Source organism: Gavialis gangeticus, unplaced genomic scaffold (assembly GCF_001723915.1).
Source record: "Gavialis gangeticus isolate Ggan-Ray unplaced genomic scaffold, GavGan_comp1, whole genome shotgun sequence".
In the NCBI taxonomy this organism is placed as follows: Eukaryota; Metazoa; Chordata; order Crocodylia; family Gavialidae; genus Gavialis; species Gavialis gangeticus.
Window position 1 is genome coordinate 47,992,144 of NW_017728995.1, and position 26,037 is coordinate 48,018,180.

Sequence of the window (26,037 nt, forward strand, 5' to 3'; positions counted from 1 at the left end):
GAGTTCGTGCCGAATTATATAAGGACTGAATTAAGCACAGGCTCAGACCTGGATGTTCAATTTAAAACTTTTATTGTTTCACGAAGTCATAAACTAAGGAGGTCTGTTGGTTCACAAGGTTCCCAAATCAGGCCCTTGCTGGAGGCACAAAGGAAGCTTAGATGCTAAAGCAGATACACTTCAGCCATACAGCCAAACCAGCTTACACTACTAGATTCATTATGCTTGACACCCAGTTCCTTGTTCAGATGCCTTTTACTTGTACCTATATTGATAACCTTGCTTACAGTCGCTAACTTGCAGCTTGCCATAATGTATGATACACTTCGACTAAAATAGCTGGGACTTGTGAATATATCACCAAAACCGAGACTTCTCCTCTCACACCATGTGTTGTAGCTTCATTTTATGTCAACAGAATTGCTTCTGATTTTATACCAGTATATGCATAATCAGACTATGAATATAGCATAATATTTTGTATTAAATGGGGGAGTTAAAATATTTACAAATTCATTGAGAACACTCACTGATATAATAGACAGGATAAAATATATTCAAGTATACAAATTCACATGCTTTGAGATAAAAGCTAAACAGTCGCTGATGGAGGTTAAAATCAAACAAACCCTCTGACCAGAGTGTGCCATTAATGTCCACTATCAAGAATGTGGCTTACAGGACAGAATGCAATATCTTGTAGAGATACTGGACGTAGGTCTGTGTGAGGTAGCTTACTCCCTAGATACAGAACACATATACACTGCTTTATGTACATGGGCTATATGTACCAATTTAAGGTACAGAAGGATCTGGAGCAGACAAATGAGATACTATTCCAGGGTAACTATAGACTGTAGACTGCCTTGTTGCATCTTACCACTGGGTGGCAGAGCAGCAGGTTCACCTTCAAGTAACCTGTTCACCTTCAAATAGTTAGGACAATTAGCTCCAGACATATTGAACTAGCAATAATTTATACCAGCATGGTTTTACCCCTGATTTTTCTTGAAATAATTTTACAAAAGAGTTAAGTAGATGACACTGTGGAGGACTGTTCAGCATGTAAAATACTATTTTACAGTGGAATAAAAGCTCAAATATGTTGTGCTGCATCCAAGCTTTTTAGTCTCAAAAGCAATTTAATATGCCTATACTGTGTAGTACCTCACCTCTGGTATCTATAGGTATTGCAGCATTGTTCAGTGTACGCACAGCCTGAGTTTACTTTATCTTTGCCAGTATCAGATCCTCCAGGTGATATCAGAGACAAGGGCCTAGACTATATGGACTGCCGGTTTGATTCAAAACCGGTGCTCTTATGTTTGTTTAGTATGTGCTTCACAAAAAAAGTTGAAAACCTCTCCGATTTTAAAAGGTCAAATCCATATCCTAAAATGTTAGCTATTGTTATTTTCATATTAACCTCCCAAAAGATCACTCTTTTCTAAAGAAGGTATAGAGCAATTTCAACATATTATATTTATGCAATTTAATGGCAAGTAATGCGTGTTTGGATTTCTGGACAATGGCACAAGATTAAATGTTTTTTACTGCTATTTTTTATTATTTATGGAGAGACAAATCTTTGGGTCATTTTGTAGTTTATAAAATGGACCAATATACTTTCTGTTTACAGTTTTGCTACATGACTGCACAATTTTCAATGTAGAGTTGTAAAATCATAAAGGACAGATTTATATTCCAAGAACCTGTAACATAGTTGGTGTAAATCAGCCTACCTCCAGTGATTTTAATGGAGTTATGCTGATTTACAACAACTGAAGATTTGGCCCTAAAGGTCTAATTTTTACAGACTTTTTTGTGCCCTAGAAATCAAAACTCGGAGCCTATTATCATCATCCAGGTCATTAAATACAGCAAGTGTTGCTTTGCTTATAAGTGGCAGTTATTAAATACAGGTCACAGTAAATGCTAGTACATTCATTTTTTTTTAGATATTTTCTTTTTTTTAACAGGGCTCATAAAACTCATATCTAGGGTCATGTATTTAAAACAATAGAATGTCAATGGCTATTTTATCCATGTGAAGTCCATGTAAAAAACAAATCAGATTATAAGGTTATTTTCCCAGATTTTTTTAACCCCACAGATTTTTAAGCATTGATTTTCTTATTCATAAAAAGAAATGTTGATTAAGTTACTAACCAGAAATTATACTTTGAGATCAAACAGTTGTGGAATATAAACACAAGGAATAAATAAATGCATACACATCAATCAGAAGCAGCATCTGTCTACAGAAAAACCTGAGCAATTATTTATGAAATTATGTCTTCTTCAATGATTCTGTATACCACGGTAGTCCCAAGGGAACCTGATTTTTTGATGAGCCTAAATTGCTGAATTAGAAGCGGAGACAATGTCATGGTCCCAATTAGCGAAACAAACGCATGTCATTTCAAAATACGTGTTTTCTATTTTGATATCTGTATGGAACAAAGACATTTTTGCATTTGAAAGAGGAGACATTCCACCTTTAAGTGGCCCAAACTACCACAAGCCCTTAAAACAGATGTATTAATATTTGTATAAAAGCAGAGTACAGAAAAGCAATAAAGCACTAGTATGCATTACAAATTACAAGGATATGACTGCAGAAATGTGTGGGGTGCAATTGCACAATCAGTACAGGTTCTCCAACTGTACTGTAAATTTTCTTTGTTATTAAATATGAACAAACATCTTTACATTTAGTGCTAAAAAGACAATATGGTCTAGTGCTTATGGCACTGGAATCATGCTCAAGGGGCCACTGATCTGTTGGGTAACCCCAGGGAAGTCACTTTACCTGCCAATATCTTTCTTTCTTTCTTTTTGTCGATTAAGAATACACCTACCTGAAACTCAAGATTTCTGGTTTGTGGGAAATTTTTGATATTTTGAGATGAAATTTCATTCTGAATCAGAAATAAACACTGATTTTCTCTTTTCCCATAAATCAGAAATTAAATATATATATTACAAACAACAACATACAATTCTGACATGAAATGTGTTGCTTTCCTGAGTCCCCAACACCTACCGACTGAAACTAACACTTTTGTTAGTTTCAAGCAGCGTCAGTTTTGGTTCGCCCAGGGTACATGACTATGGAGCTGTGCAATGCAAAATTCTTTAGGTCCCTGACTGCCAGGATATCTGGATCCTTGGTTAGCCATACTAATGCTAAAGGACAATGAACTGTAGAATGAACCCTGCTCAATTAAAGCTCAACAATGGTTTCTGAAATGCTACTGAACAGAATTTGATCAAGCAAGCTAAAAGTTACTTAAAATAGTGGTAAATCCGGGCTACAATGACTCAGCTTGGTATTTTCATACCTTCTATTACTATTTGTTACATTTCCTTTCCTTTCGTATCTCCAAAAACCTCTCTCTTGCACATTTATTTCATCTGCAAGGTGAGGAGGCACTACTGCGAGTCTGACCTCCTGCATAATGCAGGCCATAGGTCTAGAAAGCAGAGGGGTAAAAAATCAAGTTTTGATTTAGAAAGAGCCTCTGATGCAGAATCTACCACAACCCTTGATAAACTGTTTCGATCATTAAGCACTTTGCCTCCTAGTTCTAGCATGAAATTGAATTTTTAAAGGAAAAAACAGCTGCCGTACAATACTTCCTTGAATTTTTATTTCCCATTCCTCCCTTTTGTTCTCTTCCTCCTCCAATAGTTCTTTCTGTAGAAGTCAATGGAACTAAATTAGTGCAAAGGTGGCTAGGAGATCATCAGCACAGAAGCAGATTTTTCAAAGTAGTGAACCTTTATCTTGACCCCAAAACAATTTTTGAGAGAGCTGAGCTCCCAGCACCACCTTTTGTGAAACTTACTACCAACATTTTAAATGCACTACATACCTAGTGCTCTGGTCTTAGAAAACCTGGCAATGTGATTTTGGTGCCTATGGACACATACATGAGATGCTTTACTGTGTAGTAGAACAAATTACTGCATAGTAAGCATCACCGTCTATATGTTTAGATCCTTACAGTAATTTGCTCTACTTAGCAGTTAATTTGCTACTTGCAAATTCAAGTAGCAAATTAAGCACCGAGTAATTGCTGCACAGTAAGGCATGTGTAGACAACCGGTCAGACTGAGAAGAAGGAGCAGGAAATTGCTTCTACAGTGGGCTCCATCACCAGAGCCCAGGTGGAGATAAAGTCCCCCTGTCCTGGAAGCAGGGAGTTCTCAGAGGCAGGAAGCAATGTCCTAGGCCCCTGTCCCAATTTGCCAGTGGAGCAGCTAGCAGTGAGCCCCTGGCTGGGGGGGAAATCCCTGCCCACCCGAGTCTCACTGCTATCTATCCCACTGGTGGATTGGGACAGGGGGTCCCCTCCCCAGCAGGTCTTTCCAAACCCTCTGCCCCTGAATGGGAAGCTGGGGCCAGGAGCTCCACACTGCCAGGGCAGAGGGGTATTGTCCAGGGGCAGCTCCCGGGGCAGGGAGCAATCTCCCAGGCCTGACCAGGAGACAGCCATCTCCTGGCCCTGCCAGCGCCTGGGCTAGTACCCAGAGGGAGCCTAGAACTCCCCCTGGCTGCTGCAGGAGGGCAGAGCAGGGTGGGAGCAAATCTGCTCCTGAATGTGCACATGTGTAGGCTGCCCAGGGTGAGTGTACGCCAGAGCGAATTAGTCTGGAGTCAACTCACCCAGCAGCATTTGTGCATGCAGATGCACCCTAAGTGCTATGACACATCTGTGTGTTGAATTTGAGATGAAGTGAAAAAATCAAATGTAAATAAATAGAAAGGTCAAAGAAAAATGGACAAATAATTGTAAACCTATCACAAAAATAATAAAAAGGTGAGTGGGGAGAAAATTATAGAAAAGTCAAGAAAGTGACAAGTAAAAAAAGTGTGAAATGAGGGGTGGGAAGAGGCAAGAAATGTTCATGTACACTACATGAAGTACACCTACAGCCTTTCTAGTTTTCCATAAGCTAACATATTGCAACTATCAGGATGTAGAGGGAAATAAGGCAAAGAGAAGCAACATTATTGGGTTATCCTGATTTATTCAGTTTAGTTATATAATGTAATTGGTAAGTGTTTAAGTATGACCAAATTGTCCAGTTATGCTGGATGAATCACTCAGTGTGCCTTAAGCATTTACATTATCTGTCTTATCCATACACTTTATTCAGGTGGAATTACAGAAAAAAAAATTCAGCCTTTAAATTTTCTTGTACTTTCTTTTCTGACCATCTGTCTTTGCACTGTGGAGCTGTGCTAGCATGGTTGGCTACACAGGATTTAAATCAATATGCATACATACACACAGTAATAGAATTAAAACCTAAAATACAGGATTTTTTAACCATTTATTTCAACTCATTCATTTCAGCCTATTTGATTTTTTGTGAGGGTGAATTTCTTCTTTAAACCACATTCAGGACCTGCAATGTTTATTTGCCTATTATTTTTTCCTATGTATTATGTTTCTATTGTAACATCGTAACAGCTTAATGCCTTTTAGACATGTTCATGCTAATGGGAAATTTGCAGTAGCAGTTACAAAAGGGTCTAGTGTGCTCTGCATGTTCCTCAAGATCTTTGTATACAGTGAACAATAATTTATTCCTACTTTTCTTAGTTCTCCACAGGGTCTTGAGAGTCTGTAGTTTTGCCCTTTGGAGAATTTCACTTTTCAGCTCCTAGTGACAGATATGGAAGACATTTGTAATGTGCTCTTCTCCAAAGCTTTGGAGGTTCTTTTAAAACATTTCAAGATTTACATAATTATTTAAATTTTCTGATCCCTCTTGGAACTTCCTGAATTGAGGCTTTAGAAAATGTTATTATAATCTGTCAAATAACATTTAAGGAAGGGGGAAATGGCTAAATACCTTGAAAATGTACTTACTTATAATTCAGGCTACTGACATCTACCCATGGAGACTTCAGATCTGCTCTTACCTATGGCATTAGTTCATGAGGTGATAAAGGAAAAGCTGACATTTTTTATCCAAGTGCTTTCCAAGGATGTAGCATCTGGATTTGTCATGGGGAGTTCCTCATATTTAGAAAAGACAGCATATCAGAGTTCACAGCCTTGTAGAACTTAATACAATAATTTTGTCCTAATGAAGATACGGTATTTCAGTCAAATCTGGAGAGACTGCTCACTGTCCCAAGGCATCATTAAGTCCTAATTCACTGGTGTTCTAATGAGTGTCGGGCTGTGGCTTGCAATCTGGGGCCTCAGCCTGCCTGGCACAGCTGCTTAAATTGGCCTGCCACATCCTCAACAAAGCACGGGGCAGACACAGCTGGCCATAACCCGCCATCTGGACCTAGCCACCTGTCCACTCCCTGTCACCAGAGTGGCCTGCTAGGGTCAGCTGACTCCTCACTCCTTCCAGTATAAAGAGGAAGTATCTAGACAACAAGGCTCAACTTTGTATCTAAGAAGCTGCATCTTTGGTCTGTGCTGCTTCTGACTGATGGATTCATTGGATACCTGACCTGGCTCGCCTCCTGCCCTCACTCTCTGCCTGACCCTCTGGATAGCTGACCCAGCTGTGGCCTTATTTCCCAGATACCTGACTTGGCTTAGCCCTCTGACCTCACGTTCTGCCTGACCCTCGGGATCCCTAACTCAATTCCCTGGTCAGATCTTCTAGATCCTGACTTCCTGGCTTCCCCTGACCCTGAGGTGACCCCCAGAGCTGGCTGCCCATGGCCCGGCATGACAATGAGGGAGTTCTGGCCTGGAGGGTGAGTTTTAACACAAGTCATACCAGGCCTTTTCCTTCTATTGGCAGGCTGAATAACTTGGAGTCAGTTTCAGAGGCAGAAATTTGGGAGTATTAATTACTTATAACCTTAAATTAATATAAATTCTGCACTTTCCTGATTGTAGCTGCCAATCTGATTCTGTCAACCTTACTTATCCTAGATTGTATGGAGTTACTCATACAATGTGACTGTAGAATTCAGTTTGCAGTGATATCTGGATGCTCCATGCTAGTCAAAATGTTCAGTCCTAAGTGCCTACACCTGTGGTTCTCAACCATTTTAGACTCAAGGCACCTCTGGGTAGACTTGCACCACCACTTAGAAAACGCCAGCTCTTAGTTTTCTTTTTCTTTTTTTTTGACTACAGAAAAATGATAGAGAAGTTTGGGGGTTTTTTTCTGTTGTGAAGAACTCAGAAATACCATGATTATGGATTTCTATTTCAAGTTCTTGGGTTTAACTTGTAAATCATGTTTCCAAACCTAATAGTGCCAACATTGTGTGGCACCCTAGGTGAGAATCACTGGCCTAGACTTAAGAGGCATCTAATTTTTAGCGTAATTTTTAAAGATGCTGAGCAACTTCTCTTTGAGAGGGACTTCAGTGGATTTATGGGTAATCAACACCCTGAATAATTAAGCCACTTGTAATTAGGTGCTTAGAGATCTGAAGTTGAAAATGTTGGCCCTAATGTAGCTGCTTGAAATAATGCTTGAAATCTACTACTGAATTTGACTTTTTCATTATAAAATTAGTTCTACTATTATTTGGAATGCATTGCTTTGGAATGCATTGCTATATTTTTCCTCACTCCTTTAATGGATTTCTTCCTTTTAATTTTAAAGTGTATATACATATCTACACTTATGTTCACACACAAACGGTTGACACGTGGGGATTTTAAAGGATGTAAGTGGGTTGATGTGATAGTTCTGAACTAAACTGAATTGATAGTAAAGGGACTAAACTATTTCACCAAGGACTTTGAGAAATACCTACCTATACCTTATATTTATGGGAGTTAATAGGAGTAAGACATATAGGACCAAAAAAGTATACTTTCAAGAAGCACTTCTATTTCAACAAAAAGAAAATAAACCCTAGCAATTCTTCAAGATGGCTTCTCCACATTCCCAATGCACAGACAATGTTCTTATGACCGACAATTTTCTCCCACTGGCTGAGCACCTGTGGAGCTTGTTGGAAGTCCTATACCACCTAGGGGTATGTTCCATTGAGGAGTGCAGCCACAAGGGACAACAGTGAAATTAAACATTTAATCTAAAGCTCCTGTGAACTACTGCAGCATTTCAGTGAGGACTAGTTTAATGTTGAACACACTTCAAATAAATATTTTTGTTCTCCAATTACATCTGTTGCCATGAAAAATTTTAGTACCTTGATATTTTATGCTAATTTAGGATAAAAAAAGTTGAAATGTCAGAATTTGCCATGAGATACTACTGAAATTTTCTGTCAACTCTAGCCATTATCTGACCTAGAAAAATAATTAGTACCAAATCAAATCTATCTCAAATTGACATATGCAGGTGCAATTGCTTCCATTTTTATTCTTCCATGATCCTATACGGTTTCTGGCTTACCAGGAGTTTTAAAGATAAAATGGTTGAATTGGTCTCATTTTAACAAAGAAGAATAATAGTAGGTAACTAAAGTACTGCTGTACCCATTCATCACTTTTGTGCTCAAGCCAGAGATGCACTGAACAACCAAAAAAGCAGAGAGAGGATAAGGGCCGAAGAAAAGTTCGGCTTTTAAAACTATGACCACAATCCCCACAGAAGTCAGCAACAGTAGTCACCCTATAGCTGAGAGATTAATTTTCTCCATACTTGTCACAGTACATTGCAAGTACACTCAGGTTGAATCCTAGATACTGTATCATACTCTTTCTTTTTTAATTTGCACGTGGTAGTGAATAATTCAAACAGGTCATAAACAGGTCTTTCAGGCTTCAAGAAAATCTTGCCTGAACTGTGCCCAGAATAATTTTGAAGTTCCATATTTCCTACCTCTAATGAAATACGAGGAACATAACTCTCCTTTTGGTTTTTTGCTCATCAGGGCCATTCCTAGGGTACAGCAAATCAGGGCAACTGCCCTGGGCCCCGCACTTTAGGGGGCCCCATACTTCAAAGTCAGAAAGCTGGAGCCAGAGCCCAAGCCAGCTGTTGGGGCTGGACCCATGCAGCGCCCCGCAAACCCCCTGTTCTAAAGCCCCCCACAGGGTGCAGAAAATGCCAATCCAGCCCCTGGCAGGGGCTAGCAGCACCCCACAGGAAGGGTCAGTGGCCTGGCTCTGAGGGCTGCAGCAGAGGCACTATCTAGCACCCACTCTGTGGCACAGCGTGGCCCAGAGCCCCTGCAAGGCTACTAGGCACCAGGCACTGCGGCTTGGCTTGGCTTGGCTCAGGGCCCCCCACTGCAAGGGTGTCCCCGACCAAGCCTGGCCCACCTGGTGCGGTTCTTACCTCAGCTGCCGCACACTGCGGGTGGCCCCCTGGGGCAGGCTGTGCCAGTGGCAGCACTCTCAGCACCAGGGCAAGGGCTGCTGCCTCCATCCCACTCTGCAGCCTGTGCCACCTGGCTCTCCTGGCCCTGGCCCCACAACCAGTGAGTACTGAGTCAGGAACTGCAGCCCTGCCCTCGCCCTTCCAGTGGATATCAGAATGTAGGTAACGCAACACTGATCGTGATCGGTGAGGTTCTTTTTAGTTATATAAACTTTTTTAATTATATAAAAATATAAAGGGGGCCCTGCAGAGGCTGATTTGCCCTGAGCTCCACACCCCTCTAGGGTCAGCCCTGTTGCTCATTGCTGTCTGGTTTCCACGCATTTTGTTTTATGCTCAGACTAAAGGACACTAAACTGAGAATGCTTGGTCTGGTTTGTCATACTGCATCTGCTTTCCTCCCGTTCCAAAAAAACATAGACTATTAGATTCTGATTCAAAACTGTGCAACACCCACTGGCTTCCTGCATGACTTGTATGAATAAGGCATTAAGTACATCTCATGATTAGTCTAGTCTACACGGGCTTCCACTGTGTGTTATTACACACCACAGAATGTAGAAGCTTCGTCAGATTATTCTTTCATACCCCACAATTTACTATAAATGTGTTATCATGGATCTTTTTTGTACAATTACAGAAGAGAGAATGCTGATCCTGTACTTGTTTTCAAGTCATCCTACAGTAACTTCTGTCACCATAGTATTTGAGTACAAACCCAATTCTTGCCTACTGTGGTAATCCAAAAAGATTAAACTACACTATAAATACCAGACAAACTAAAGTAAAATCGGATTGACAATCTGTTTACTTCTCCTGCACAGCTGCACTGAAAAGTTTTTGCTATTAGCTTCTTTAGATAAAATGACTGATAAGGCCATAAAATAACTGAATTTGGTTTCTGTTTTACCCTTCTTCCCCAGCACTAATGGCCAAACACAAGCATCTTTTTCTCTACCTACAAGAACAAGCCAAATGATCCTTCAGCTGCCAATTTTAGAAAAGCTGTTTTGTAAAGATTTGGAACACAAGATTTACTTTACATTTTGAAATGCCTCTTGATAGTCTGCAGTCAAATTTGGTCAAGTGGAATATAGACAATTTATTTTGGGGGTCACCTTTGAAGAGGCAGCATAAAAGTAACCTGGGATTTCACAGACTCAAACTAATGTCATGTTCATCCTGGGATTTTCTAAAAGTTCCTAAGGGTTCTTTCATGTGGAGCAATGGAATCTTACAATTTTATTAAATGCCTTGGATGATGTTGGCACAGCACATAATTGGAAGGAGAGTTCTATTTGCTTATCAGCAAGTAGTGTGTTTAATAATGTTTATTGCCATCTGTACTTTACCATTACTCTACCACTTCAATTATTCCCAAATGTCGCATAACATACTTCACAATTGTCCCTTATTAGAAAAATTCTCTCTCATTTTAGACCTGTTTGCTTCCATCCCACACTCAAATCTGGTGTTGTTGCATTTTTATTACTGTAATTATTTATGTCAAAACTAGTGAATCATGGAATTAAGCTTTTATATAATAGTATTAGGTCTTCAGGCTGCCAAATGATTAAAGATAAATTTGACCAAAGGCTTCATTGACTTGCAGAGGATGAACAGAGTGCATGTACATGATGAGTTTAATTCTTTCTTCCCTGCATTGGTTTATGTCCATGCCAATGGAGTTACTGCCAAGTTGCACTAACATGTATCAGTGGAGAAGCAAGCCCAAAGACAGGTGAAAAATAATTGTTAGGGAGTGTAAAACTATGGTAAGTAAGGGGAGGATCAGTCCCTTTACTTGAGTGAATACAGTGAGTATGAGTCAGTACTGAACCTGACCTCATCTCTCTATAACAATTTGGTAGCCTGGAGACAGAAATACCATCCTTTATCAGTGCAGCATAAATTTGTGCAGAATTTGGCACATGATGGCTTTTTATGTTATATCTCTGCCAAAAAGTTATAATATATTGCTAGTACAAGCATAAAATACAGTGCTAGAAAAATCACGTATTCTCAAATAAAGAGCGTTTGAGGTATGCAGGCTCCAAAACTTCAAAGACAAACTGATTTTTTATTAGACCTACAGAAAAAAGCATATCATGTTTACTTACTTTTCTCAGCTATAAAGGCTTACGGGCAAATTCCATGCTAAGACACACTCTAATAGCTTCACTGAATTTGAAAGATAGTTGGAGATATTAGTATCAGTGCCACACTCCACTTTTACTCACAGCTGTGAATCTATTGTTGAGTACAGTAAACATTACAGGTTGCTACTACAAGTGGCTGAAAGCATTCAGTGCCCACTGAAGCTAATGGGAACTCTGTGGTACAGGGCTTTCAGTCAGGAAACAGTGTGCCACAAGATTATTTTGGATGTTTACTAGTCCTAACAGTATTTAAGTATTGTCATGTCCGATTTTATGGGCTATTGTTTCCAACTCACAGGACCCAATGGCAGTAGACAGCACTTACCACCACAATGGAGGCTTTGTAGCACTGGGCCTTAAATAACTTATATTTCTGTTTGCAAGCCTCATAATTCAGTTTCAGGAGTTTTGAAACCTTAAAATATAGCATAAAAGGATGACATTTAAAGGCATTTTTCAACAGTAATCAACTTCCCTCTGACTGCAGGATTAAGGCATATATCATTCATATTGCTGAGTTATGTGATAATTCACATATTATTTAATAAAATATGACATGAACTATAAATATGTAGAGAAAACAGACAGATATTGTACTGAAAACTTACTCTCTGCAGGTTCTTTAGATCTTCTGCCACTGGAGGACTTCCTCAGTAAACTTCGTCCTGAGGTAAAGAGACTGGTTAATTCCTCTAGAGGACTGGTAGGTGTTCTAGAACGTGAACCACTCTGTGAGGATGACCCGTAGGTATTAACCGAGGCATTTACCATCTTTCCCCCTTCTTGCAATGTGTTTCTGGCTGTAGAATGAGGCACTGATGGAGAGCTTCTTGAGAGACTTCCTGAATGTACAGAGTCATAAGGTGGAGGTCTTTTGAGGCTTAAGGGGGTAAGCGACCTACCCATACTGACGGGAGAGGGTGAGGCAGAGTGACTTTTAGGGTAGCCATGTGGAGACTGTGTTCTGTACAGGGTAGAAGGATGTGGAGGTGAAGAAGAGTGCCCAGGAGTGGTAATTCCATGAGATACTGTCTGGTCTTTTTCCAGTTTTTGATGACCCGGTGTATGGGGTGGCAGTGAAGATGGAGATGCTCCAGCTTGTTGTTTTATGTAAGACACATTTTCTAACACAGGAAGCTTTGTGACCTCTAGAGGAGTTAGAGGAGACTCATCAGAATTTGGGGAACACTGAACTGGTGCTGGTGGGAACACCAGCAGTGGAGGTCTGTGAGAAAGCAGATTTGGAAATGGTGGGGGGATATCACAAAGCAAGCCCTTGGGAGTAGATGGCACTGAGGACTTGGTGAAATCTAGGTCAGGCACTGTGGGAGTAGCACACTGAGAAGAACAAGTGTGATGGTCATATTCACATTGACACTTTGAATCTTGGCCTACATCATCAAATATAGGATATTTCATCTCCTCATAGACTGCTTCACTTTGGTCATCCTCATCTTTTTTGAAGTCCCTTAGTATGTTCCCAACCATTTCAATATAAACAGGCTCTTCTTCCTCTGTGTCTGGGGCAGGACTGCTGACCTGCAATAAGGAGGCATCCCTAGTGAGTGGTGTCTTCATCGGGCCATGCTTTTTAATGTACGTTTCATCAAAAGATGTGCTTAGTTGAGTGTTCGGATTTCGTTTCGGCTTAGGAGGTGGAATCTTCTTTGTATATTCATCACTATGAGGCCTTGGTTTGGCTGACACTGTAAACAGAATACAAATACAAGTTACCAGAAATATTCTTAACAAGCCACTTAGTTTTTGTTACAAAGCTGTAATTCTGGAATGTTTTTTTCCCCTCATTCACTGCTGGCATAAATATACTGTTACTCTAGTGCAACCCTATGAAGAATTCTATATTTTATGACATACAACACATGCATTTTTTTTTTTTTAAAGACAGCTGCTGGAAGATGGAGTGTGCATTATATGTGAGGAAATGTGGTAAGGATCAATTTCTGCTGCTTACTGGGTTAAAGCGAAAGTACAGTCTGAACACAAACCACAAGGAGCAGAACAATGAGCAGGTTTGTCTCCCCAGATGCTGCTACGTAATTACTTACGAAAGATCTTTTTCCCTTCATTCTGCCTTTCTAAAACAAGGTACGTTATCTTACTCTGGGCTGCGTTACGTGCAAGAAAATCTGGTAACAGCCCACTCAAAACACACTCAGTCCTTCCCCAAAACTGGTAATATGCTCCACAAACACACGTGTAGGGAATGTCTAAAAAGTACTATGCAGAAATACCCAAACTAAGCCTGTATATGCTGGTGCCAGAACTGACAGCAACTTCAATGTATTAGTGTGGTGGTGCATTAAGGCCAATAAACTCTGCTTCTAATGCAGCTATGCTACTTCTAGTTCCAGACAAGCACACAGAACTAGAATAGGGCGTCTACATTTGAATGGGTTGACTTGTACCCTACAGACTGCCCGAGTGTGAAATCCTTCTTCTGGGAGGGCTGTCCTCTCTCATGCCCTGTGGACTTGAGACTTCCCACATTTAAATACTGTTCTGCTAAAATATCACTATGGATTTTAAAAACCTTAGAAATAAGTACACCTACCTGAACTCTGCAATGAACTTCCTATGGGCACGAAAGAGTCGTTAAGAGCCCAGAGAATCACACATACTAGTGTCACTCTAGAGTAACATAATGATGAATCGAAATGCTTGTATTTATAGTATCAGCAAGAAAGGTGGCAAGAATTAGCTGTTTACCCTTACAGAGCAGACTTGTGTCTACCATTATACAAATACTGTAAAAATTATTTTCAAATTAATCTTAACAAACCATTTCGACTCCATCCTCTGAGATGGCAAAAAACTTTGATGGAAATGGAGGGGAGACTCTCTCTCAGAACTTGGCCCTTTCAAAACAGTTTAAGTCTAGAAACAAGTGGGCATATATACATGTGCTCCAGGAGGCGCTCAGAGAGCCACTCTAATTAAAGTGCCCAGAGAAACAAGCTTTGGTTAAAGCGCCCCCGTCATCATTTTTCAGCGTGGGGATGATGATACACATGACACTGGAGTCTACTGTAGTGCAGTAATTACCACACTCCAGCAGACTCTATTAATTCAGTCTGCTCCAACATGCTGTAATTACAGTGCATACCTTAATGTATAGGTGTATAGGTGCTCAATTTTCTAGTCTGCCTTTAAAATTACAAATTGAAACATTATGATGAAACTCATTTGAAATGGAAGGTCAAGCATTTCATAGAAATTATCCTCTACAGACTAAACAAAAAACTCATGAAAATTGCATGCGGTTCTCTCTGTATAGTTAATAAAATATCTCATTAAATGTTGGGGTTAAGTCAGTTTTTCTCCTAAATGGACACAGCCAACTCACTTGCAAGAAAAACTACGCAAGAATGCCAGACTTAATCTGTATTCCTATAGAGCACTGGTACCTTACTGATATGTTCCACAGCACAACAAATGCTTACATCACAGTTCAGTTTCATATGCCAGTCTTCCAGTCTTTCTTACTGTAACCTGGGTGGTACGTGGGAGGTAACCTCTCTTCAAATGGAAGGGATGTTAGCAGGAGTGTGTATACTGTAGGGAGCATGGCTGCCTAGCTGTAGGCCAGCTCACCTCTTTCCCTACCAAGCAGAGCAGACCAGGAGAAACTGTGCTTCTTAACTATGTACAGGTTTAATATTACAAAATAATACACAACTTATAACCCCAAACCTTCATACATACATACATATACACACACATACACACGTATGTACATATATTGATCATTGTATGCACATGTGCACACAGGCTATTTACAGATACGAATTTACCCAAATAAAAGCTGTAATTAACCCTGAAACTCAAGCCTAGGCCTGATTCCCAGTGGCCTTCAAGTTAGTCTGCAGCCCCTGCCCCTATTTAGGGCCCTCCAGGCCACAGGGGAAGGAGGGCACTCAAAGGTAAACAGAGGTTACTCAACAGAACAATAGCAAGAATAACAGGCAGTGAAGTGTCAATAATTAAACATATGCAATAAGGTTACTTCAAATAAAACATACATACCTAAAAGTAACCATTACAAACCAATGACAAAAATATCTGACAAAGATAGGACAAAATATAAACATATACAATAAGGTTACATCAAACAGAATGCACTTGCATGAAATAATCAATGCCATAAATATCAACACAGGGCAGCTTAAACTCCTCTTCCAATACAATAATAAAGGTGCAGGATTACAACAGGAATCCCAGCAGCATGAAAGAACAGAACACAACAGTGGCACAACAGCTGTGCCCAGCAAAGAAATGGCAACCCAAGCAGGCACCCCATCACATCATAGGACACCCTTACCCTCACTTAGGTTACTCAGCTAGTGGGACCCTTCACCTCAGAACCCCCATGACAAGCAGGAGCCTTGGGTCCCTTTCTACACCCCAGGGCAAATTGCTCCCTCCCATCATGGGCTTTCCCGCAGCTGCCAGTAGCATGTGCCTCCTCTCCTGTGGGAATCCCCTTCTCAGGTAACTCACAACACAGTTCGTGGCATCCCATCTGCTCTACAGCCCTGTGTATCGCTCTGTGCACCAATGGCCCTGCTCCGGTCTCGTGCAGGGCTGAAGGTCTGTAAGGCCTCATGCAACTGCCGTGGTCCTTTTCAGCACTATCAGCCCCCATGCACCACTCCATGCACCAAATGGGGTTCAGCTCCTGCCTCACGCAAGGCTGGAGACCCATTCTGCCTTGTGCAGCTACCATGGTCTCGTCAGTTCCCAAACCCTCCATGTCCTGACCTGTGCACCAGGCTCTCCAGCCCCTGTGCACCCGCCCCTGCACTGAATGGGGCTTGGCTCCTGCCTGACGCGGGGTTGGAGACCCAAGCTACCTCAGGCAGCTGCTGAGGTCCCATCTGCTTCTGGATCCTCCATGAACCAACCTGTGCACCACCCCGTGGCTCCCTCCACAGCAGGGAAGGGCTGCAGCCGCTTGCTGCTCTGCATTCGATGAAGGCATTTTCAGGGCACTTCTGGGGCAACTGCTCTGCCCCACTGGTCTCATCAACCAGCACCTCTCAGTCCTTCTTCACTGTCCCTCATCAAAGCTCCCCGCGTGCTGAGCACGCTGCCCTTTTATTCTTTCAGAAGGCTATGCCCTGGATTGGGAGTGGACCAATAGGAAAGCCTGAGGGGTTAGTTCCCCCTGAGGTCCTCCTCTTCACCTCGCCCCTAGGTTGAGACAGGGCAAGCCTCTCTCCTTCCCTTTCCTGATTGATAGGGAGGAGAAATGCACCCACCTATTGTTTTGAACCTTCTGGCTCAAGCTGGCAAGCCGGGCTGCTACCGGCAAGCCTGCCACATTACATTGTATTTCTCCATTTAATTATTTGCTGTAGATCTCTGTGACACTGTAAACACTACCCTGACAGAATGCTCCAAGTACCTTCTGCTGACCCATCAGAAAACAGCTAGCAGGATTCTAATGCTAAGCCAATCAGGCAGCACTCATAGACTTACAAGACCCCTTTTGGAAGCTCTGCCTCAAATGCACTTCTAATGCCAGCAGCAGTGAATTGTTCTGCCAGCTGGAAGACCATATTTTGACAGTCTATTTATGATCCTGGGCTCAGAGGTGGTAGAGGCTGGCATTCTGGCATGTGATTGGACTGATTTGTTCAGCAGGATTATAGCAAAAGGTTTTAGTGAAGTGTTGCTATTTTGTCACATTTCTTTCTGATCCATTAGAATCTATGAATTAGATATCCTTTCTTCTTACTTCTAACATACATTCCATATAAACAACATGCAAAGTAGTATTAAGGATTAGTGTTAAGCAAGATTCAAGTCCTGGCTTAGAATAAGTAGGCTTGGGTTCAGACCAAGTGTTAAGACCATGTTTATATCAATAGTACCTGCATAAGCCTAATATGTTTTAAAAAAAAAAAAGAGAGCGTTTCCAAAGAAATAGGGACTTAGCTATAATTTTAAAAATGTAAAAGTTGTGGGTATGTCTGGACAGAACAAAGCAGTGCCATGCATAAATAACCAGGTCTCTTACACTGAATGGCTGCCGACAGCAGTACTGTCACATTCATTTGGCAACCCACCTGGGCTAATATGCCCTGAGGAAGTGGCTATTGTTATACTAGGAAGTGTGGCTGATATCAACTGATTGCAAACCAGGTAGAAGGGGCTCCATATGATCCTATTTGACTCTTCTGGTTTCTGTTCCACCAAAACCCAGAGGGCTTTGCCAACTGATGGCTAGAATCTTTCCTGAAATTTTGGAGCTATTCAGACATCACATTTTAGTTAATTTCAGAAACACAGAAATGCCACTGAGTTGTAAATAACAGAAAAAGAATTACAGCATACTGTGTACTCAAGAGAAACCAGTTCCTGTGTGGCGTGCAGTATGTTCTCACGTGGTACATTGTGACCTAGAAATCTTGGATGCCATTGTCAAAAGAAAGCTCAACTGCCACAGAGTGTAAAGAGAAACAAAGTGAAATGGTTTTTGTTTTCCTTTCTCTATTCAAGGGATTCTGTTCCTTCTCCACCATTGTTTAAATAGGTATTTGTAATAGCAGAAAGGCAACACATAAATTAGGCTGCTTTTCTTCATCACAATTTGAAGGGCTTCAGGTGGTTTATATACATACTTACAAGAGAAACTACTCAAATGAACTCGGAGGAAGGGTAAGGTGAAGCGGGAGAAGAAACAGACTTCTGTGCATGAAGGATAGCAAAGGAACTACTATACACCTAAGGGGGATGTAAATTAATTATCCTATCAACTGCAATAGTGTTTCTCAGGTATTAGCCTGAATTAACACCAATGGAAGCTGTGATGCATCGGGCCTATTACATTTATTTAACAAAAACGTATACTCTAGAACACAGTTTTGCTTCAAGGAATCCATTCTGTGGTACAATGTCTATGGAATTATGAAATTTCTTGTTATAGAGTCCTGCTCTTATGCAAGGTATTAGGCAGAATGGAGGAATACTATGACTAATCAGAGCTGTGGAAATCTAATAAAAAGAGCAGGCAATGTTTTTGCAGGTTCATGTGTAACCACCATTTGGCAAGGGTAGCTGTACTTGTACGCAGCAGCTCTGGCAAGGTCCCACAGCCAATAAAAGGAGATTATCTGGCAATCCTTGGGAGAGGAACAGGCAGGATTGCTTTATGTACTTGACATTTATCAGGCAGGGAAAGCATTCATTGCCTGCTGGGAGCATAAACTCTTATGAAAAGCAAACCAATGTTGACACAGTGGTTATATACACACACTGCAGTGTTGCCTGCTATAAACATGGAGTAATTAAATGCTTTTCAACAGGGATTACTATGTGATTGGTCAGTGTGTCCTTAGTAATCTGCCTGAGAATTGGTTACTGCTACTTCTAAGAAAAATGTTTGATCTAAGCAAAATGAAAGCAATGATTTCTACAGACTTCAATGGGGTGTGGATCAGATCCTTATATCAGTGTTATTGGCCTGAATCAGATAGATGCTGAGCACTCAACAATCTCACGGAAGTCAGTGGAAATGGTACACGCTCAGTAGGGCTGCGCAAAGCTTCAGTCCCTGATTCAATTCAGCAGAGATTCGGCGGCCAAATCTCCGAATCCAAATTTAATCGGGAGACCCTTTAACCTCTCCAAATCGAATTGGAATCCTCCAAATCAATTTGGAAAGATTCTGTGATTTGGACCTAGACACAGCTTTAAATGTTTTTTCCACATACCTCAAGGTACCATGAATGCTGACATGGTGGGGCAGATGGAGCATCCCATAGGAGCATGGGGGGGGCTCCACAGCATGCTTGGCAGCAGATCCGGAAGTGGACCAGAAGCACTTCCAGTCCACTTCTGGGTCTGCTGGGGATTGTGGGGTGGGGCGGGGAGAGCCCTGTGCTCCCCAGCTCAGCGACTTGTGCCTCCTGGGTCTTGAGGGGAACCTGGGGTCCCCCCCATGGCTGATCGCCAAGCCTGGAAGGCATGGGGGGCAGGGGGCCTGCGTGCTCCCCAGCAGACCCAGAAGTCAACTAGAAGTACCTCCAGTCCACTTCTGGGTTTACCACTGAGCATGCAGGGCCCCCCCGTCGTGCTCCTGTGGGATGCTCCATTTGCCCCAGCACTGCAGCATTCACAAGCTGTGCCTGGTCCTTGAGGTATGTAGAAAAAACTTTTAAAGCTGTGTCTATGGCCAAATCGCTGATTCTCTGAATCAGCATCGAATCTTCACATTTGGATTCGGCTGAATTGAATTGGGGACTGTGATCTGAATCAATGAATTGAATCACTGTCCCCAATTTGGGCCAAATCCAAATTCAAATTGAATACTGCCTGTTTTGCACACTCCTAATTGCTGAGCACTTCAGCCCATAAAGATTTTCTTTTTCACATGCCTGTTTTTCTTCATCTTCCTAGGCATCATTCTATGTTCTTCTAATTTAAGACTTAGGAAAAAATGATGCATTAGAACTGTGCCAAGAATAGAAATTCTGTCTGTAAAGGATTTTGAGGTCTTAGAATTTGTTCTTATTCTGAAAAACTGGAAATTGAGATTTGACCAGAAAATGTTTCACTAACAAAAATCAAAATGTGTTGAGTCTGATGTTTTATATTTATAACAAAAAATGGAAGAAATCCTTGCTTTGAAAGGAAAAAACAAAGCATTTTATTTAAAAATGATCAAAGCAAGATATTTTGACTCTGCCAGAACCTTTTCCTTTAAAACAAAATTGTGCAGTGTTTTGATTTTGAAGGAATTGTACTCTTTGGCAAAAGAAAGTCCCATGAAAATAATTGTTCTAACCAGACTTATTGCTCCCATTTAAAATATGACAAAAATATTGCAAAAAGAGAATAAAATTATGTATAGTTGTTGCTCCCAGTGGATTATGAATGACACAATTTTGAATATTGTCTGTTGTGTCTGAAAAGCCTATTGTCCTTGCCTGATGAAATATGTGTGCAACAGCATTATACAAATCTTTTCATAATAAAGTGAAAAAGAAATACATCTCTGGTACATTTCTGCTGAACCACATTTCTTACATAATGTTTCCCCAAGCCCAGCTACAAAAGGACATCAAATAAACCAACATCATCATGATCTTACTTTGCATGGAGAAGAACAAACACTCTGGAGAAAATTAAGGGAATTTTGAAGTACTCTGTCTGTCAGAGATCCAATTTCTATAGTAGGTCACACCAAAGAAGACCACAGTCACTGAGTCTGAATTGCACTGGCCCACAAAACCCACGAGGGGAAAACTGTTCCATAGTTACTGCGCTTATTAATTAAAACTGGTTGAGATGTTTCCAGAGGAATGATTTCCCAATGGAAAGTGCTTTTTCTCAAATGTCCTTATTTAAAAAAAAAAATTCTAATCTGTAAAAATATTTAGGTACTCATAAAGAAATAGAAATGGTGCCCCATCTGACCATCTGGATCACTCTGGTCAAGTTCACTTTCTGCCTCTATGGAGAAAAGAAAATGGAGAAGAGCCTTCCAGGTAGGTATTGCAAAGTGGGACTCCCTGCCTAGACACAGTGCTAGGTTCCCCACTTGCCTTTGGGCACGCCCCCCACCTGACTCATCTGCCATGCCTTGTTCTTAATTAAGACAGGAGGCTGCCCGTTTGTGCCCCGATGCCAGGGGGCGCTATCTGCGGCTCCATACCTCCCCTACACTGCTGCCCATGCCTCGCAGATGGCATTCAGATGTTACAGTGCTCCCGGCCTACCACTGGAGCAACCTTAGGCCACGCCATCAGGCCTCAGTCACACGCACATCCATACTGCCCACCTCTCACTCGGGCCTCACACACTCCACCTTCTCTCATAGGGTCTCTTTCATGCATCACCAACTTACGCTGCCTTGCTCCCACTTGGAGTGGGTCCCCTTTGGCTATAGGCTTAGCTAGTCCATTCCTTGGACTGTCTGTTGGGCCTCCCCTGTGACCCTCACCAGGGTAGTGGCCAGCAAATTACCCAACCCCTAAGCTCTAGGTGGGTCTAAGCTCACTCTGGCCCCTTCCGGGGGCAACACTACGTATATATAAATGTAGTGCGCCATCAGCCCTCTGGTTCTTCTCCCCCTTCACTAGGGGTCTTCATCTCTGCCCCCCTCTCTGGAGTTCCACATCGTCCCCTTCACTCAGGACTCTACACTGCCCCCTCACTTGGGGCCATGGGGGCTTCCCTTCCCAGTGGACGCAGGTGGCCGAAGCCATGCCTGGCCCCAACTATGTTTTCTCAGGATCTTGCACCCCACTGGGCCACATCGCCCCCTTCACTGGGGCTACTCATCTCTGCCTCTTTCACTCAGGGCTCCACACTGCCCCCTCACTTGGGGCTACGGGGCTTCACTCCCCAGTGGGCTCAGGTGGCTGTAGCCATGCCTGGCCCCAACTTTCCCTCTCGGGGTCTTGCACCCCCACAGGGCTCAGGTGGCCACAGCCGTGCCTGGTTCCCACTCTTCTCCTCAGGGCTTGCACCCCCCACAGGGTGACCATAACTATGCCTGGCCCCAACTCTCTGGTGTTATGCAAACCCACCCGAAGGTGAGGGCTAGGGTTAAGGCACCCCTACCCGCCTTTCACCAGGGTGATCACCGGTCTGGCATTTCCTGGGGGCTTCTGCACCACTGAGAGACCCACTAGGCCACCCACTCCCAACAGGGTGCAGTGTTAGGTCATTCCCAGGACCACGAGCATCCTAATGATCCCCTACAGCTCCTGCCCTTACCTCCAGGATGTTATGGAGCCTCACAGTCAGGTGATATTGCTGCCTGGGCTGCCAGCAGCAAACTGCCCTGTTTATATGGGTGGCCAGAGCTCTAAAATGGCCACCGCAATTAAGCACCTGCTGGCTGATTGGCCCCAATCTTAAAGTGGCAGGCACCAACAGTGTCCTGCCGCACACCATCCCCCTTTAAATAGTACATGGGGGATGTTTTCCCTGCTGCTTCTCCAAGCAGGCTCCCCTCAGAGGCTGTGACAGACCTCAAGTGGTGAGCACCCCAAAGGTGCTCCACCACAGTAGGCAACTGGAGATCCAGGAGGAGTAGTAAACAGAGGCTGCCTACAGCCATTCAGGAAAGTTAGATCAAGTTAAAAACAGTCACCTAATCTAAGGTAAATTGGGATAGAGGAAGCTACCAGATGTTGGGTTACGAGGACTGGGGGGGCAAGTAGACTCTGAGGGGGGTGGGTGATTCCACAAGGATGATTGGGGGGCAGGCGGAATCTACAAGGGAGATCAGAGAAATCTAGGGGCCAGGCAGTATCCATGAGGAGGATTGGGGGGCTAAGTCAGGTCTACAAAAGGGACTGGGGGAGTTTGGGAGGGTTTGGCAGGATCGCAGGGCTGGCAGCTCTGTAGGGGGGGCCTTTTGGAGGATGGGGGACTCCCATCCCCCCCTCTGGGATAAGAGGGGTTTTTTTTGGCTCCCTGACCACCAAACAAACACCCTCCCCTTCCCCCCAGAAAACCAACCCCCCTATCCTGCTTTCCCCTACTGCCACCCAACTTACTTGCTTGGCTCCTAGCACTGGTGAACACTGGTAAAACTGGCACTGGGAGTAGCTTGTAGGATGGGGGTTTGTTGGGAGTGGGGGAAGATTGCTCATATGGGAGTGGGGGAGAGGGCTGGTGCCAGGGAGGGAGCATGAAAAGTGGCTGGGCTTTCCCAGCCTTGGGGCTGCACTAAGTGGTCACCCAATCTAAGCTAGGTGTACCTCAGAGGTAGGATTCAGTTAGATTGGGTTAGCCACTTTAGGCTGATCTAACTGGCCTGAACTTCTGTAGTTTGCACTTGGATCCAGCCAACTAATGTAAGATCTGCACCTGGGCAAACTAAGTTAGATTGGGTGGCCATTTTAACCCAATCTAACCTTCTCATTACCTCCCTGAATGTCTGTATGCAGCTAGAGAAAAGTGTTGGAAATGCATGGAGTCAGAGTGCACAGACTGTAGCTGACCTCCAAGAAGGCACTTGTCAGTTTCACTTCCAGTCTTTTTGGAGAAAATCCAGTTAATAAAATCCTTCTAGGCAGGCAGCTGGAGGCTGCCACAAAATTCCAGGTATTCTTCCCCAAATAGAATTTTTCAGTCTTTCCTTCCCTTGTTAAATGTTGAAGCTTTTACTTTTCATCCCAAATTAAGATAATTTTCCCCAAACCACAACATTTTCCACAGGATGGAAGTTTATTTTTTTCCGGGCCAACTCAGGTAGAAGACAAGGGCCACCATGTCTACATAAGACGCTGACTGTACAGTCATTACTATGCAGTCACTTAGTACTTGTATAAACAAGCACTGGGGTATGAAACAAGTACTAAATGACTACACAGTAACCCAAGTTACTGCACAGTAGTGCCGACAAATGTTTTTTTGTGATGTTACTGCTCAATATCTCAAGACTACTATGCAGTAGTGTCATGTCATGGTTTTTGCCACATGATGCTACTGAGCAGTAGTCTCGGGATACTGAGCAGTAAGTATCTCATGTAGACATGGCCAAGGAGCAGTTTCACTTCATCTGGAGTCAGGTGAAATGGAGGATTTTCTCTCTTCGAACAAGATGCCTGGCCCCTTAACAAGCAATGAAACATTCAACCTCATTCTGCTGTAATGGATTAGCATTTTAATGTTCCCTTTATAAAGAGAAATGAAGCAAAACTGAAGTATATCAGTGTGAAAAGAAAACTGTGGTTCCCCTCATTCAGGGCTACTTTGTGCCTGTAACTTGCAGTTGTATACTGGCACAATGGCTTTGATACAATTTCAGAGGAAGCTGGGCAGGAATTGTGCCTTCAGGGTCCAGGTAGCTAAAAGTAACATGGTGTTTTCATGAAGAAGAGATTATGCCATAGACTTGATGGTGATCTGAATTTAGCTGCGAGGGGAATGGTTTAGAAGCTACTACATTGATTCTGCACTATCTGAGGAATCAGTCCCCACTACAGACATGTCCTTTCAGAGCTGAATCTCATCTAGATGGCTGCTTTTTGTAATTAGAACTGCCTTACCTGACCATTATCAAAGGATTTGAGTCACTTTGCACATTGAATGTGAATCTAAAATGATTTTGATAACAGATTACCAGCTTTAATACAATTCTATCACTAACAAATTAATTACAATATTGCTAATAAAGCAAAATATATAGACAGTAATTTCAGTTCTGTTCTAGAAATAAGAAGCACAGTGCCTAAAATAGCCTCACAGCAGACCTACTGAATAAGCAGAATATGACATTTTTGAAATGAGATATTTGTAGCACAAAGGTTATGTATAGCTTTCAGACATGCCTAGATGATCTGCCTTTCACAGTTAATTTTGGAAATTCAGCATGCTTCTTGTCATTCAATTTTGCTGAAGACTTTTTTCCTCTTTAGGGAGAGGGCAAAATATTAAATTATGTTGTGCCATTTCTTCTCATTATTTGCTCAGTATATGAAAAAAAAAAAAAGAGTTTGTCAGTATCTTTTGTGTTTTAGCTGTTTACCAGCTTCTGAGTCATTCAGTCCATTTACTAAGCTATTTGGCTCACTAAAAAGAACAAAATTAGGTGCACGTACCAATTAAACTCCTACATTACAATTTTTAGGAGGTGCCACATCAAGGATAAATTTAAATTAATTTCTTTGTAAACCAAATATTTATGTGTGTGAGAAACAATTAAAAATCTTTAAAGATTTTATTTGCGGAACAGTATACGAACAAATCCAGCTATCATGTAATATGTGTCCTTCATAGAAAGGACCTAGGCAAGTGAAAGACAACATTATTTCTTTAATTAAAATGCTGAACTTATTGGACTTGAGTCTGAAGATGCACAGAGTTGTTACTTCTGATATAATTAATATAATGTAACAGAGAAAGTAGAATCCCAAGACAATGGAGCACCAATGCACCTTTAAGTTTAAGCAAATTTGTAACACTCCTTGGTGTCTGCTGGGTGACTTGGCTCATGAAAGTTCTATATCTTTAAGAGTTATGCTGGGTAATTACTAAAAGTGATACCTATATACCTCTATATCACTGCCATCCACATGGATTTTTAGTGAGATGAGGCCAAGAAACCTGAATGGTCCAGTAGCTTGTGTAGTAGACTGGGACTTCTATCTGTGTTCTACCACCAAATCTGCTACTGATCTTTTGTGTGGCAAGTCATTTAATCTCTTTTTCCTGTTTCTCCTCTACCCTTTATCTGCCCTATCAATTTCAACTGGGGCAGAATGGTTTCCCTAATATTGTGCTTATACCATACTTAGCACTGGTTCTGATGCCATTTGGACCCATTATATGTAACTGCAATACATATTAAAAAGCAGGAGGACTAGGAGGATATTTATGGAACTCTTGCTTTATTGAACATGCCTCTACCTCGCTGAGGAACTTGCTGTGGCAAATGTTCTTGGTCCACAAACATCAATAAAACATACTCCCAATGCTGAATCTTGGCACATGACCACATAAACATCATCTCTGGGCTAGCTGTAAGACTGGAAGGCATATCCTTGCCATGAACAAAAGCTAGCTCTCAAAGTATCGGACAGAAATTCCTTTTACATAAACT

At 42.1% G+C, this 26,037-nt stretch overlaps 1 protein-coding gene across 1 annotated transcript in view; it reads right to left on the reverse strand.

Annotated features, from left to right (window-relative positions):
- Positions 1-26,037, reverse strand: part of NYAP2 (neuronal tyrosine-phosphorylated phosphoinositide-3-kinase adaptor 2) — a 155,805-nt gene that overhangs the window by 84,320 nt on the left and 45,448 nt on the right. Inside the window, exon 3 of the mRNA XM_019503075.1 lies at positions 12,062-13,159. Coding sequence (XP_019358620.1) covers positions 12,062-13,159 — 1,098 coding nt within the window. The remainder of the gene's footprint in view (positions 1-12,061; positions 13,160-26,037) is intronic.